At 35.2% G+C, this 15,165-nt stretch overlaps 1 protein-coding gene across 1 annotated transcript; it reads left to right on the forward strand.

Annotated features, from left to right (window-relative positions):
• Positions 1-8,374: 8,374 nt before the first annotated feature.
• OCT59_016241 (uncharacterized protein) lies at positions 8,375-8,890 on the forward strand (the record flags this gene model as incomplete). The annotated part of the gene is made up of 1 exon (XM_066132348.1): positions 8,375-8,890. One exon carries the CDS (start codon positions 8,375-8,377, stop codon positions 8,888-8,890), a length of 516 nt encoding a protein of 171 aa, XP_066003343.1.
• Between the last annotated feature and the right edge of the window lie 6,275 nt (positions 8,891-15,165).

Below are 15,165 nucleotides of genomic sequence, written 5' to 3' on the forward strand. Positions count from 1 at the left end.
TGGTGAATTCTGATCCGGAGTCTGTCTCTATTCGATGTGTTGGTGGCTTAATGCGATTTCTTCTGTAGATTTTAACAAATCCATTGAGAACCCTATTTGCAGTTTTATCCTTTAGGGGTTCTGCGTCGACTCGTTTACCCGCGACTTCCACCACTACGAGGAAATAGTGGAATCCTTTGGGGTCGACTGGCATCTCTGCGAGATCTGCCTGATGTGTCGCATTTGGTTTCCATACAACTACTTGTGGACGCTCTGATGACTTCTCCTTTAGGGGCTTTTTATATAGGTTGTAGTGCTCCTCACCTTTTAGAATTTGTGCCGGTACTCCGGAGAGATTGTAGTATTTGTAGTAATTCTCTAAATGCGACATATTACGACAAATTAAAGGAAAGATTTCGGACTTCAAATCTTAAGATGACACGATTTTACTGCCTAAAGTGTAAGAAGGAAACTGAGACTGCTAGTGAAATACAAGATATGACCACAAATGGGCGTTACCGGCTGCATGGTGATTGCACAGTTTGTGGTATGCATAAGAATACTTTTACTGGAATAGACTGGGTTATTAAAAAGAAAACTAAGGAGAAGAAAAAAGAAACCGCAGCTAAAAGACATCAGACGGCATACAATCGGCAATGCAAAAAACTCGGGCAAAAAATTTTAGAGGCTGATGACGCGTGTAAACAGTGTATTGATAAATGCCTTAAGGAAGCAAAAAAGAGGAAGACGGATTAGTATCGCCTTCTAAAAGTATTCTTCATCATCTGAGTCATCGAGAGATACCTCTCCATCATCTGATTCATCGTCCGAGTCATCAAGAGTGCGGCCTTCCTTAAGCAATTGGATGTTATACGTTATTTGAGTCCATTTCTCCCAGTCGGACTCTTGCGTTATAAAGCCGCATCTGAGGAGGGCTCTTTCTACTGCCACCATTCCTGAAAACCTAGTGTATTTTTTCTGATCGGCTTCATTGAAATTGTCAATGGCCTCCCTGTAGTAGTCTACTGCCTGTTTGTATACCTCTTCAGCTTCTTTATATCGCTTCCACAACTCGGCTTTACAACAGTTGTACCAGAGTCTGTTAATCTTGAGATGCTCTCCGAATTCTTTAACCAGAAGGTTTCTGACCATCTCTCTTACTATGTCCAGGTCGTTGAGGGCGAAGCCTGCATTTGGATCCATTTACAGATTCCATAGATGTCTACAAGATCAAGCCCGAGGTCTTCGGCAAGAGAAGTGGCGGCGTGTAAGTTTATCATTGTATGTTACTTATAGTTACCTAATCTTCAATTGCCGAATGTATTTTTTCGAGTGAGATAGAGGGGCAGGTGTCCATAGCTTGAATCGGGTTTTGAAGCCTAAGGGGCTTACTAAAGTGTCCATAGTTCAGCTGCCATAGTTCGGGATATAGAGTGGTCATAGTTCGGCGGTCATAGTTCAGTGGTCATAGTTCGGTGGTCATAGTTTGGGATAAGTGGTCATAGTTCAGGGCAAGTGGCCATAGTTCAGTGGTCATAGTTCGGTGGCATAGTTCAGTGTCCCAGGTAAGTAGATAAAGGGTAATTATAGCATGAATCAGGTTTTGGAGCCTGAGGAGTTTACTAAGGTGGACATAGTTCGGTGGTCATAGTTCGGCGGTCATAGTTCAGTGGTCATAGTATTATCATATATTTTTCGAACTATGGCCAGTACTATGACCGGATATTCTGTCTGATTTCGGCTTTATTCGTGTTTTTATCCACTTTTTAGTAGTCTGGTCATAGTGGTCATAGTGGTCATAGTAGTTTTAATATATAAGAAAAAATGGATAAAAAAAAGAAGTTGGAAAGTACTGTGACCAGCCATGGCCACTGTGGCCATGGCGTTAGTATATATGGGGAATTCTCTACCCCATGAAGGAGGGATGTAGGTACTGCGAGGCCACGAGGCCAAGGTGGGATGAGCGTAGCGAGGCACACTACCAGCCTGACGACTCCTTTGTGATCATTCATAATTAATAAAGCGCGTTACTGTTAAAAAAAAAAAAAAAATAACGAAGATATTAAAGCATTCGAATTTGAAATTTCTAAAAGAAGTTATTTGTTATGATTTAAAGTGAAAGAAGTTTTTTTAAGACGTATATGTAATTCATCCAAATATCAAATAAATGTTTTTTTTTATTGTAAATTTAGCTTGAGTTTATCATATCATGTAATCGAATTCAATCTGTACGTAAAAACGATATAATAAAATTTTTTTTTTATACATCTATTTTTATCTCGGGTATAAATTAATGGATTTATTTAAATTCGTTTTGATTGGATCAAGTCGATACTTACAAATCTGATTCATATTCACAAATTAGCACCCAATCCAAATGATTGACATAGTTTATAAACTGAAACTTCGTGCACAAAATCTCAGCTAAGAAACTGCCCATGGGCAGATTTGCTCATGGGATTTGATTGGCTAATATTTAGTTGGTTTATATCAGCCAAATAAGGTAATTTTATAATTTCTAAATGCAGATTTTCCTATAAACCAGCATGCAAGGATTGCATTGATATAAATTTTGTACTACCCAATAACCAAAAAAAGTCAAAAAAAATTAAAGTTATACAGAAATTCTGACTAAAATTGAAATCATTATAGCCAGAATTAAGCTAATTCTGGCCGACCAGTTTCTGTCTAATAATTCGTCCAATTAAATTCCATCAATTCCTTTACCCAATGCGCAGTTTCCGTTTTATATAAACCAATCAAATTTCATTAAATCATTTACCTAATGGATAAAATTGTCCATTTTATATAAACCAGTCAAATTTCATCAAATCATTTACCTAATATGAGGTAGTTTATAGCCAAAATTAATATGACCGGCTAGAATTAAGTTAATTTGGTTGGATAAAATTGTCCATTTTATATGAGCCAATCAAATTTTATCAAATCATAGACAAAATTGTTCATTTTATATGAGTCAATCAAATTTTATCAAATCATGGACAAAATTGTCCATTTTATATGAACCAATCAAATTTTATTAAATCATGGACAAAATTGTCTGTTTTATATGAACCTATCAAATTTTATTAAATCATAGACAAAATTGTCCATTTTATATGAGCCAATTAAATTTCATCAAATCATGGACAAAATTGTCTGTTTTATATGAACCAATCAAATTTTATTAAATCATGGACAAAATTGTCCGTTTTATATGAGCCAATCAAATTTCATCAAATTATGGACAAAATTGTCCGTTTTATATGAATTAATCAAATTTTATTAAATCATGGACAAAATTGTTTATTTTATATGAGCCAATCAAATTTCATCAAATCATAGACAAAATTGTCCGTTTTATATGAACCAATCAAATTTTATTAAATCATGGACAAAATTGTCCGTTTTATATGAACCAATCAAATTTCATGGCAGATTTCGCCCATGGGCAGTTTCTTAGCTGAGATTTTCTGCACAAATTTTCAGCTTATAAACTTTATCATTTAAATTCAACCAATCAAATTTCATGGGCATTTATCCCATGGGCAGTTTCTTAGTTGAAATTTTGTGCAGAAACTTTCAGCTTATAAATTACATAGTTTGACCACTGGCTCGAATTAAATATAATTCTGGCCAAATCGTTCTATTTATTGCAAAAACTGTTTACCTGCATACCATTAAGGACTTTATCACGTGAAGTTACTTTAAATTTGAAAAAGAAAAATTTTTGGTTCTTGCAAAGCCCATGAGATCTGATTGGTCCATATAACTTACCAATATTTAATTACAAATAAGGCAATTTTATAACTTTTGACTGGATATTTATTCTAAACTCAACAGTAAGGATTGCACTAACATATATTTTGTACCACCTTATAACTATAAAAAAGGCAAAATTTTTTTGAGGTTACACATTAATTTGGCCAGAATTAAGATAATTTTGCCCAGCAAAATTTGGCCAGAATTAAATTTGGGTCAGAATTATAAAAACGAACATTTATGTCTGTTTTTGTAAATTTAGTTAGCATTATAAATGTAAATATTATAAATTGCATTAATTTATCATAATCCAGTAAATAGAAAAAACAATTATAACTTATTAGCTTTGTCTCATCAAGGCATGTTAAATTGTTAAATGGTGGTTTCTATCATCAATAGATTGGTATTTAGAAATATTTAAGAATACAAAAAAATTCTTTTCAAAAAAATGTTAATAACTTATTATTTATTATTCTAAAGGTATAAAACTCCTACCATTTAATACATCTCAATACAATCCAACAAGCTGTGTATTAATTTGGTATATTTAACCAAAAAAAAATTTTTTTATTGTATTTAAATATCCAATAAAAATCAGACATATAAAAAAATATTTATATTATTTTTGTAATTTATTTAATATATGAAAGTATATAATTATGAAAATTTTGTAAAGAAAAATATATAAAAATTTATAATTAATATAATTACTATGATTTATTATTTTAATATATCACATATTTATGGAAGTTTACTTGAACATAACATATACAGTATAATTATATTATATTATAAATTATTAATAAAGAAAATGTATAAATAAATTTCCAATATATTTTACTAATTATTATAATTTATTATTTAATTTATAATACAATTGCAATTTAACATTTAAAAAATGATTTTTTGTATTTATTTTTTACTAAAAAGCAAATAAAAAATAAACAAAAAAATTAATGTTTTATTTAAAATAATTTTTAAATAATAATTAAAAGATCTTCTGACATTTTATTAGATTTAAAAATTATCAGAAATTTAAATCCTTCAATTATTAATACATTACATATTTATGGAAGTTAAATAAATATATTTATTTATTAATCTATTTAATGTAATTTAGCAATTAACATTAAGTTTATTTTAATTTTATTTATTTTTTTTATTGATCCAAATTATTTTAAAAATTGATAGAAAATTAAAGGATTTGGCTCTTAATTATTAATACATTATATATTTATAGAAGTTAAATAAACATACCTATTTAGTGGAATTTAATATTTAAAATTATTTTATTAATTTAAAACTTTGTTTTTATTTACAGTATTTATTTATTAATTTTTTTTTATTAGACACAAATTATTTTAAATATTGTTAGAAATTGGATCAACAAAATCATTTATTAAAAAATTTGGATTTGCGAAATGTACTGATAAACATTTACTACAATAAATTAAGAGCCAAATCCTTTAATTTTCTATCAATTTTTAAAATAATTTGGATCAATAAAAAAAATAAATAAAATTAAAATAAACTTAATGTTAATTGCTAAATTACATTAAATAGATTAATAAATAAATATATTTATTTAACTTCCATAAATATGTAATGTATTAATAATTGAAGGATTTAAATTTCTGATAATTTTTAAATCTAATAAAATGTCAGAAGATCTTTTAATTATTATTTAAAAATTATTTTAAATAAAACATTAATTTTTTTGTTTATTTTTTATTTGCTTTTTAGTAAAAAATAAATACAAAAAATCATTTTTTAAATGTTAAATTGCAATTGTATTATAAATTAAATAATAAATTATAATAATTAGTAAAATATATTGGAAATTTATTTATACATTTTCTTTATTAATAATTTATAATATAATATAATTATACTGTATATGTTATGTTCAAGTAAACTTCCATAAATATGTGATATATTAAAATAATAAATCATAGTAATTATATTAATTATAAATTTTTATATATTTTTCTTTACAAAATTTTCATAATTATATACTTTCATATATTAAATAAATTACAAAAATAATATAAATATTTTTTTATATGTCTGATTTTTATTGGATATTTAAATACAATAAAAAAATTTTTTTTTGGTTAAATATACCAAATTAATACACAGCTTGTTGGATTGTATTGAGATGTATTAAATGGTAGGAGTTTTATACCTTTAGAATAATAAATAATAAGTTATTAACATTTTTTTGAAAAGAATTTTTTTGTATTCTTAAATATTTCTAAATACCAATCTATTGATGATAGAAACCACCATTTAACAATTTAACATGCCTTGATGAGACAAAGCTAATAAGTTATACAGTCAACTCCCTCTATAGTCACTCCCGTTATAGTCACATTCTACTATATAGTCACACCAGTTGAATGTTCAAAACACTTTATTATTAAAATCTATCCTATATAGTCACAATCTATCTATAGTCACTATCACACCTATCCTCAAAAATCTTATATTAAAAAGAACCGTTTATAATCACAGTTATATAAAGAATATATTAAATAACTTGGCATCTAATAATCGTACAAAGATGTATCATAGCTTGTTAGAATCTTCTCACTGAGACGAATCGAATGGTGGTAGTTTTATCCTTTTCCGATCACTGGCTGACGAGTTATTCAACAAAATGTTAAACATCGGCATTATAATATTTCTTGATTTACGTTTACTGCGCCATTTAACATTTTGCTAGATTTCTCAGTACCTAGTGATTGTAAAAAGACGATTTATAGCTCGTTGGAATCGCCTCATCGAGACGAATCGAATGGTGGTAGGCTCATCTCTCTGTGATCAATATTGACGGAGTTATTACTTAAAAACCATTTAATATTTTTTAATTTCGGAAATTGATCTAGTGATTAGATTTCGATGCATCTTATACCATTAGATTCGTCTCATCAAGACGAATCGAATGGTAGTAAGATCGTCTTTCTAGGATCAATATTGGCAGAGTTATTACACAAAAACCATTAATATTTTTTTAATTTCGGAAATTAATCTAGTGATTGGATTTCGACGTATTTTATACCATTAGAACCGTCTCATAAAGACGAATCGAATGGCGGTAAGATCATCTCTCTACGATTAATATTGGCGAAGTTACGATACAATAAAGTTTTAAGTATAATTCTGGCTAAAATTATGTTAATTTTTGGCCGGAATTATGATATACAAATATAAGAAATTTTTTATATAGTCACATCTCTTTATAATCACCAAATATGGACTGTCCCAAATGTGTGACTATAAAGAGAGTTGACTGTAATTGTTTTTTCTATTTACTGGATTATGATAAATTAATGCAATTTATAATATTTACATTTATAATGCTAACTAAATTTACAAAAACAGACATAAATGTTCGTTTTTATAATTCTGACCCAAATTTAATTCTGGCCAAATTTTGCTGGGCAAAATTATCTTAATTCTGGCCAAATTAATGTGTAACCTCAAAAAAATTTTGCCTTTTTTATAGTTATAAGGTGGTACAAAATATATGTTAGTGCAATCCTTACTGTTGAGTTTAGAATAAATATCCAGTCAAAAGTTATAAAATTGCCTTATTTGTAATTAAATGTTGGTAAGTTATATGGACCAATCAGATCTCATGGGCTTTGCAAGAACCAAAAATTTTTCTTTTTCGAATTTAAAGTAACTTTATGTGATAAAGTCCCCAATGGTATGCAGGTAAACAGTTTTTGCAATAAATAGAACGATTTGGTCAGAATTATATTTAATTCGGGCTGGTGGTCAAACTATGTAATTTATAAGCTGAAAATTTCTGCACAAAATTTCAGCTAAGAAACTGCCCATAGGATAAATGCCCATGAAATTTGATTGGTTCACAATTTTGTCCATGATTTGATGAAATTTGATTGGCTCATATAAAACGGACAATTTTGTTCATGATTTAATAAAATTTGATTGGTTCATATAAAATGGACAATTTTGTTCATGATTTGATAAAATTTGATTGGCTCATATAAAACGGACAATTTTGTCCAACCAAATTAACTTAATTCTGGCCGGTCATATTAATTTTAGCTAGAAATTACCGCATATTAGGTAAATTATTTGATGAAATTTGATTGGTTCATATAAAATGGACAATGTCGTCGGGCTGGTAGTGTGTCTCGCTACGCTCACCCCACCTCGGCCAGGGCCTCGCAGTACCTACATCTCCCCTCCGTGGGGTAGGAATCCCCTATATCTGTCACCATCTGTCATTAACATCTGTCATATAATAATATACTAAAAAAGAATGAAATAAGGGAAAAGAGAGGAAAATACGATAGAATCAGAGGGGTATGACAGATATGACGGATATGACAGATGTTTCAGAAAAATCGGGAGAGGATACTCCCAGAAAAAAGTTTTGATTTTACCCCCCAGATCTGTCATTCTGTCATAGATCTGTCATATGATCAGGATTCAGTCTATTCATCTGTCGGAAGCAGTGAGATAGCAAACCGAGTAAACAGGTAGGTTAATAGCCCCTAGAAGGTCTGTAAAGCCACAGAGAGATAACCGGGTAGAAGCGCGGATCTTTGGAAAAAATACATTCGGCAATTGAAGATTAGGTAACTATAAGTAACATACAATGATAAACTTACACGCCGCCACTTCTCTTGCCGAAGATCTTGGTCTCGATCTTGTAGACATCTATGGAATCCGTAAATGGATCCAAATGCAGGCTTCGCCCTTCAACGACCCGGACATAGTAAGAGAGATGGTCAGAAACCTTCCGATCAAAGAATTCGGAAAACATCTCAAGATAAACAGACTCTGGTACAACGGTTGTAAAGCCGAGTTGTGGAAGCGATATAAAGAAGCTGAGGAGGTATACAAACAGGCAGTAGACTACCACAGGGAGGCCATTGGCAATTTCAATGAAGCCGATCAGAAAAAATACACTAGGTTCGCAGGAATGGTGGCAGTAGAAAGAGCTCTTCTCAGATGTGGCTTTATAACGCAAGAGTCCGACTGGGAGAAATGGACTCAAATAACGTACAACATCCAATTGCTTAAGGAAGGCCGCACTCTTGATGACTCGGACGATGAATCAGATGATGGAGAGGTATCTCTCGATGACTCGGATGATGAGGAATACTTTTAGAAGGCGGTACTAATCCGTCTTCCTCTTTTTTGCCTCCTTAAGGCATTTATCAATACACTGCTTACACGTGTCATCAGAATCTAAGATTTTCTGCCCGAGTTTTTTGCATTGCCGATTGTACGCCGTCTGATGTCTTTTAGCCGCAGTTTCTTTTTCTTCTCCTTGGTTTTCTTTTTGATAACCCAGTCTATCCCAGTAAAAGTATTCTTATGCATACCACAAACTGTGCAATCACCATGCAGCCGGTAACGCCCATTTGTGGTCATATCTTGTATTTCACTAGCAGTCTCGGTTTCCTTCTTACACTTTAGGCAGTAAAATCGTGTCATTTTAAGATTTGAAGTCCAAAATCTTTCCTTTAATTTGTCGTAATATGTCGCAATTAGAGAATTACTACAAATACTACAATCTCTCCGGAGTACCAGCACGAATTCTAAAAGGTGAGGAGCACTACAACCTATACAAAAAGCCCCTAAAGGAGAAGTCATCAGAGCGTCCACGAGTAGTTGTATGGAAACCAAATGCGACGCATCAGGCAGATCTCGCAGAGATGCCAGTCGACCCCAAAGGATTCCACTATTTCCTCGTATTGGTGGAAGTCGCGGGTAAACGAGTCGACGCAGAACCCCTAAAGGATAAAACTGCAAATAGGGTTCTCAATGGATTTGTTAAAATCTACAGAAGAAATCGCATTAAGCCACCAACACATCGAATAGAGACAGACTCTGGATCAGAATTCACCAATGATCAGGTACGTGATTTTTTCCTGAACAGCCTAGGGGTGATGATGAGGTTTGGAGAACCGGGAAGACACAAACAGCAATCATACGCTGAACGAGCTATCCAAGCTATTCAAGAACCCCTTCTCAAACGAATGGTAGCACAGGAGTTGAAGACCGGGGTGACATCCGTGGAATGGTCAGAAGATTTCCATGATGTGGTTAGTAAAATAGATGAAATCTGGCAAAGAAATCTCCCAGACATTCCGACTGGATCACCAAAAGTGTCAAAAAAGACGGACCTTCTCTCTGAAGGAACGCGTGTCCGAGTAAAGTTAGATGAACCTATCTCAGTACTCGGTAATAAACTTCATGGAAAATTTCGTACAGGTGACATAAGATGGAATCCCAATATTCGTGTCATCAAAAAAATGATACTCTCACCCGAACAACCTCCTACGTATCTTCTTGATGGACCACACGGGCGACTAGGTGTATCCAGATGTGCGTACACCCGAAAAGAGTTGCAGATTGTTCCAGAAAATGAATATCCCCCACCTGACTCTGTGATAAGAGGGCAACCCGAAAGATTTGTACCTGAGCGGATACTCCGGCATCGCATCAGGAAGGGTCGAGACCAGTATCTAGTCAAGTGGGAACGATACCCAGATACCGAAGCCACTTGGGAACCCGCTGACCGGTTGGAGGAGGATGTCCCTGCCTTAATCCGCAAGTTTTGGGAATAAAAAATAAATATTCCCTATTTTTTGTCTCCTCGATTCACGTCAGAAACTATCGGGATAAAAACATTCTTCTCATTACAAGTAAGGGTGATATGTTCACGTGATTCATGGACATCATAATTGTAACGTTTCAGACACGTCCGGCTCAATCCAATCTCCCTATGCTTGTAATCGCTTAAAACCGCGAGATTCTCAGTGATTACACAATCAGGGGTTAGTTTGATTGACACACCTTTTACCATGCCGAATGTCCTACCAGAACCCGGAGCGCCGGATATGTTATGTGTAATACTCTTGTCGATATCCAACCCTAATTCTTCAGCGGCTTCCCTCTGAATAAAAGACGCGTTAGCACAAGTGTCTGCTAAACACTGAATTGCTATCCCATTGACCTCCCCATCCAGCGCTAAAAGATCTTTAGTATTCTCCAAACGAGCTATGTCAATATCCATCGGATCATCTTCCCTGATATCCTCCTTACGGTCTTCTTGTTTTTCCTCAACTAGGTCTTCCAGAATCTCCGTACTTTTACGAGCAGACTTTAATTCTTCCCGAAGAATCTCGCGGAGTAATTTTCTAAAATCTGCAGACCTTAATAAACTTAATGAATCATTTTTGGTGACGGCTTTTATAAGTGTGGGCTTACTACTAGTAACCTTCACAGGAATCTTAATAGGAGTCATTTTAACTGATTTTTTTGGAACAGATTTAAGAAGTTTCGAGATACTTACACCCTTATCCGAGTTTACTTTTTTTTTGTACTTCGAACCGCACAAATCCGAAAACCACCTTCCTCATCGGGAACAATTTTCAAGTCATCAAAACTCGCGGTATTAGTATCAATATCCATAGCATCATCATTAAGATCGAGGTTTCTCATTGCTCGGGCTAATTCCAGATCATCGCGTCTATCTTTAGCCTTCTGAAGTCTCTTTGGAAATCTTTTAGACGTCTCATATCCCATAATAAGATCAATAACATGTTGATCATCCTCACTAGTCCACTCAGGAGCATCAGGGTCACCAGGGTCATCACCAAAATTATGATCTACATAACCATCATCCCAATCAGGATCCTGATGATCCTGAACAACGCGTGGCCGTGGCTTTGGCCGAACAGGTTTAATCTGTTGTCTATAGACCGGTGGTTTACGAACTGGCTTAGATGCTTGTAATTGTTTAAATTGTGCCTGGAAATTCTTGGTAAGTTCCTCGGCTTGTGCCTTGAGCAATTCTTGTAATCGTTCTTGAGTAATAACGTCTGTCGACCTTTGTATTACAGCACCTTCGTGTGGAGTCACGGGATGAGTATAGCCAGCCAATTCCTCTTTTTTAGCCTTTTCAATACCCTGACGCCTTTGTAATCCATAGAACATTTCGCCCTTTCGTCGCTCAAGATCACTTAATCTATCGATTAATGTATTAAGAGGTGCCGCCCCGATTCTGGAAGCTTCAATAACGTTTTCCGGCAAAAGTCCTCTATAGAACTGGTCAGTAACCATAATTCGATTATATCCTACAATATCCCCAGCCCTCTCAACTCGCTTATAGTAAGATCGAACAGGTTCACCTTGTTCCTGGTAAAGATTACTAAATCGTATCTGAAGTCTTTCTTCCACGACGGTTGGAAAATTTGTACGCATATGCATAAATGCTTGATCCAGGAGAATCCCCTGTAAGACTATTGGTTGATTCTGGGCAGCAGCATTAAATGGACCTCCATGATTTCCCAACCCATTAACGGGTTGATGAGTAGGACGTCCGCCCGCACGCCTCCACTGCTCTTCAACTTTAAAATTCGTTCTAACGATATCAGCGCGTGATGGGAAAAATGTTTCTCCAACGGTTCTCGCCGCATTAGCTAAAATCCTTGAATATACATCAGCATCAGACCCGGGTAAGTAAGTACCAATATGTAATCCATTAGCAACCTCAGGAACAGCCAAAGCTCTGAATGCTCGGCGAGTGGCACCGGCTCCACCATTTGCAGCAGCCACTAACCGAATATTCGAGAGTTCCCAATTTTTTCCAGTAAGTTCTGCATCAAACCACCTCGCCGTCGTCGGTCTGGATGTGGGTCTCGCTACCGCTCACCCACCTCGGACTCACGTCCTCGCAGTACCTACTTGGGCCTTAATGGCCCTGGAATCCCCATATATCCACCACAATCTGGGACAACATCTGGAACAAATATATATACCAAATAACTAGAAAAAAATAGAAAAGGAAGCAATAACGGATATAGTGAGAGGGTTGTCCCGGATGTGGCAGATGTGGCAGATGTTTCAGAAAAATTATGAGAGGACATCCCCCCAGAAAAAGTTTTATTTTTACCCCCCAGATCCGCCACATCCGGAACATCTGGAACAAGTCAGGATTCCGTCTAATAATCTGTTGGAGGCAGTGAGATAGCAAACCAGGTAAGTTAGCAGGTAAGCCCCTAGAAGGTCTATAGAGCCAGTAAGACCAACCCCGTCCTGCCCCCGTCAGAAAAAATAAGTAATTGAACAATGGGTATTGAGAATAGAGCATAACAAGATAAGTTTAGAAGGTAGTACTAATCCGTCTTCCTCTTTTTTGCCTCCTTAAGGCATTTATCAATACACTGTTTACACGCATCATCAGAATCTAAGATTTTCTGTCCAAGTTTTTTGCATTGCCGATTGTAAGCAGTCTGCTGTCTCTTAGCAGCGGTTTCTTTCTTTTTCTCCTTAGTCTTCTTCTTGATCATCCAGTCTATTCCAGTAAAAGTATTCTTATGCATACCACAAATTGTGCAGTCACCATGCAGCCGGTAACGCCCATTTGTAGTCATATCTTGTATTTCACTAGCCGTTTCAGTTTCCTTCTTGCACTTTAGGCAGTAAAAACGTGTCATTTTAAGATTTGAAGTCTAAAACCATTCCTTTAATTTGTTGTAATATGTCACACTTAGAGAATTACTATAAGTACTACAATCTCTCCGGAGTACCAGCACGAATTCTAAAAGGTGAAGAGCACTACAACCTATACAAAAAGCCCCTAAAGGAAAAGTCAACAGAACGCCCAAAGGTAATTGTATGGAAACCAAATGCAACACATCAGGCAGATCTTGCAGAAATGCCAGTTGACCCCAAAGGATTCCACTATTTTCTCGTAGTGGTGGAAGTTGCAGGAAAGAGAGTTGATGCAGAACCCCTAAAGGATAAGACTGCAAATAGAGTTCTAAACGGGTTTGTCAAAATCTACAGAAGAAATCGTATTAAGCCACCAACACACAGACTGGAGACAGACTCCGGATCAGAATTCACTAACGACCAGGTACGTGATTTTTTCCTGAACAGCCTAGGGGTAATGATGAGGTTCGGAGAGCCAGGAAGGCATAAACAGCAATCTTATGCTGAAAGAGCTATCCAAGCCATCCAAGAACCCCTTCTTAAACGAATGGTAGCACAGGAGTTGAAAACCGGGGTGACATCCGTGGAATGGTCAGAAGATTTCCATAATATAGTGAGTAAAGTAAATGAACTCTGGCAGAGAAATCCCCCAGACATTCCGACAGGATCACCCAAAGTGTCAAAAAAGACGGATCTCCTCTCTGAAGGAGCACGTGTCAGAGTCAAGTTAGATGAACCTATCTCAGTACTCGGTAATAAACTTCACGGAAAATTCCGTACAGGAGACATAAGATGGAACCCAAACATTCGTGTAATCAAAAAAATGATACTCTCACCCGAACAGCCTCCTACATATCTCCTTAATGGACCACATGGTCGATTAGGTGTATCCAGATGTGCATATACCCGAAAGGAATTGCAAGTAGTTCCTATTAATGAAAAGCCTCCACCTGACTCTGTGATAAGAGGACAACCTGAAAGATTTATTCCTGAGCAGATACTTCGGCATCGCATTAGAAAAGGTCAAGACCAGTATTTGGTTAAGTGGGAGCGCTATCCAGACACTGAGGCTACTTGGGAACCTGCTGACCGGTTGAAGGAGGATGTCCCTGACTTAATTCGCAAATTTTGGGAATAAAAAAAAATAGAAGAATTAAAGGGTCTTATTTTTTATCCCCTCGATTAGCATCAGGAACTATCGGGATAAAAACATTCTTCCCATCACAGGTAAAGGCTATATGTTCACGTGATTCATGGACATCATAATTGTAACGTTTCAGACACGTTCGGCTTAACCCAATTTCCCTATGCTTGTAACCACTTAAGACTGCAAGGTCCTCAGTGATAGCATAATCAGGGGTAAGTTTGATTGTCACTCCCTTTACCATGCCGAATGTCCTACCTGTTCCTGAAGCACCAGATATGTTATATGTAATACTCTTGTCAATATCCAACCCTAATTCCTCAGCAGCTTCTCTCTGAATAAAAGACGCATTAGCACAAGTGTCTGCTAAACACTGAATTGCTATTCCATTAACCTCCCCATCCAGTGCTAAAAGATCTTTAGTATTCTCTAAACGAGCTATGTCAATATCCATAGGATCATCTACCCTGATATCCTCTTCTTGTTCCTCCTCAACTAGGTCCTCCGGAATCTCTGTGACTTTTCTAGCAGACAATAACTCCTCCTGAAGAATCTCACGGAGTAATTTCCTAAAGTCTGCAGACCTTAACAGGCTTAATAAATCATTCTTAGTAACAGCTTTTGCAGGTGTAAACTTACTACCAGTAACTTTCACAGGAATCTTAACAGGGGTTGCTTTGCCTTTCAATGGCACACTAGAAGAGCTAACTGCTGTCTTATTTGGGGACGACTTAAGAAGTTTTGAGATACTCGAACCTACTTTTTTTTTGACCCAACACGAACCATATAGACAT

Source organism: Rhizophagus irregularis, chromosome 24 (genome assembly GCF_026210795.1).
Source record: "Rhizophagus irregularis chromosome 24, complete sequence".
NCBI lineage: Eukaryota > Fungi > Glomeromycota > Glomeromycetes > Glomerales > Glomeraceae > Rhizophagus > Rhizophagus irregularis.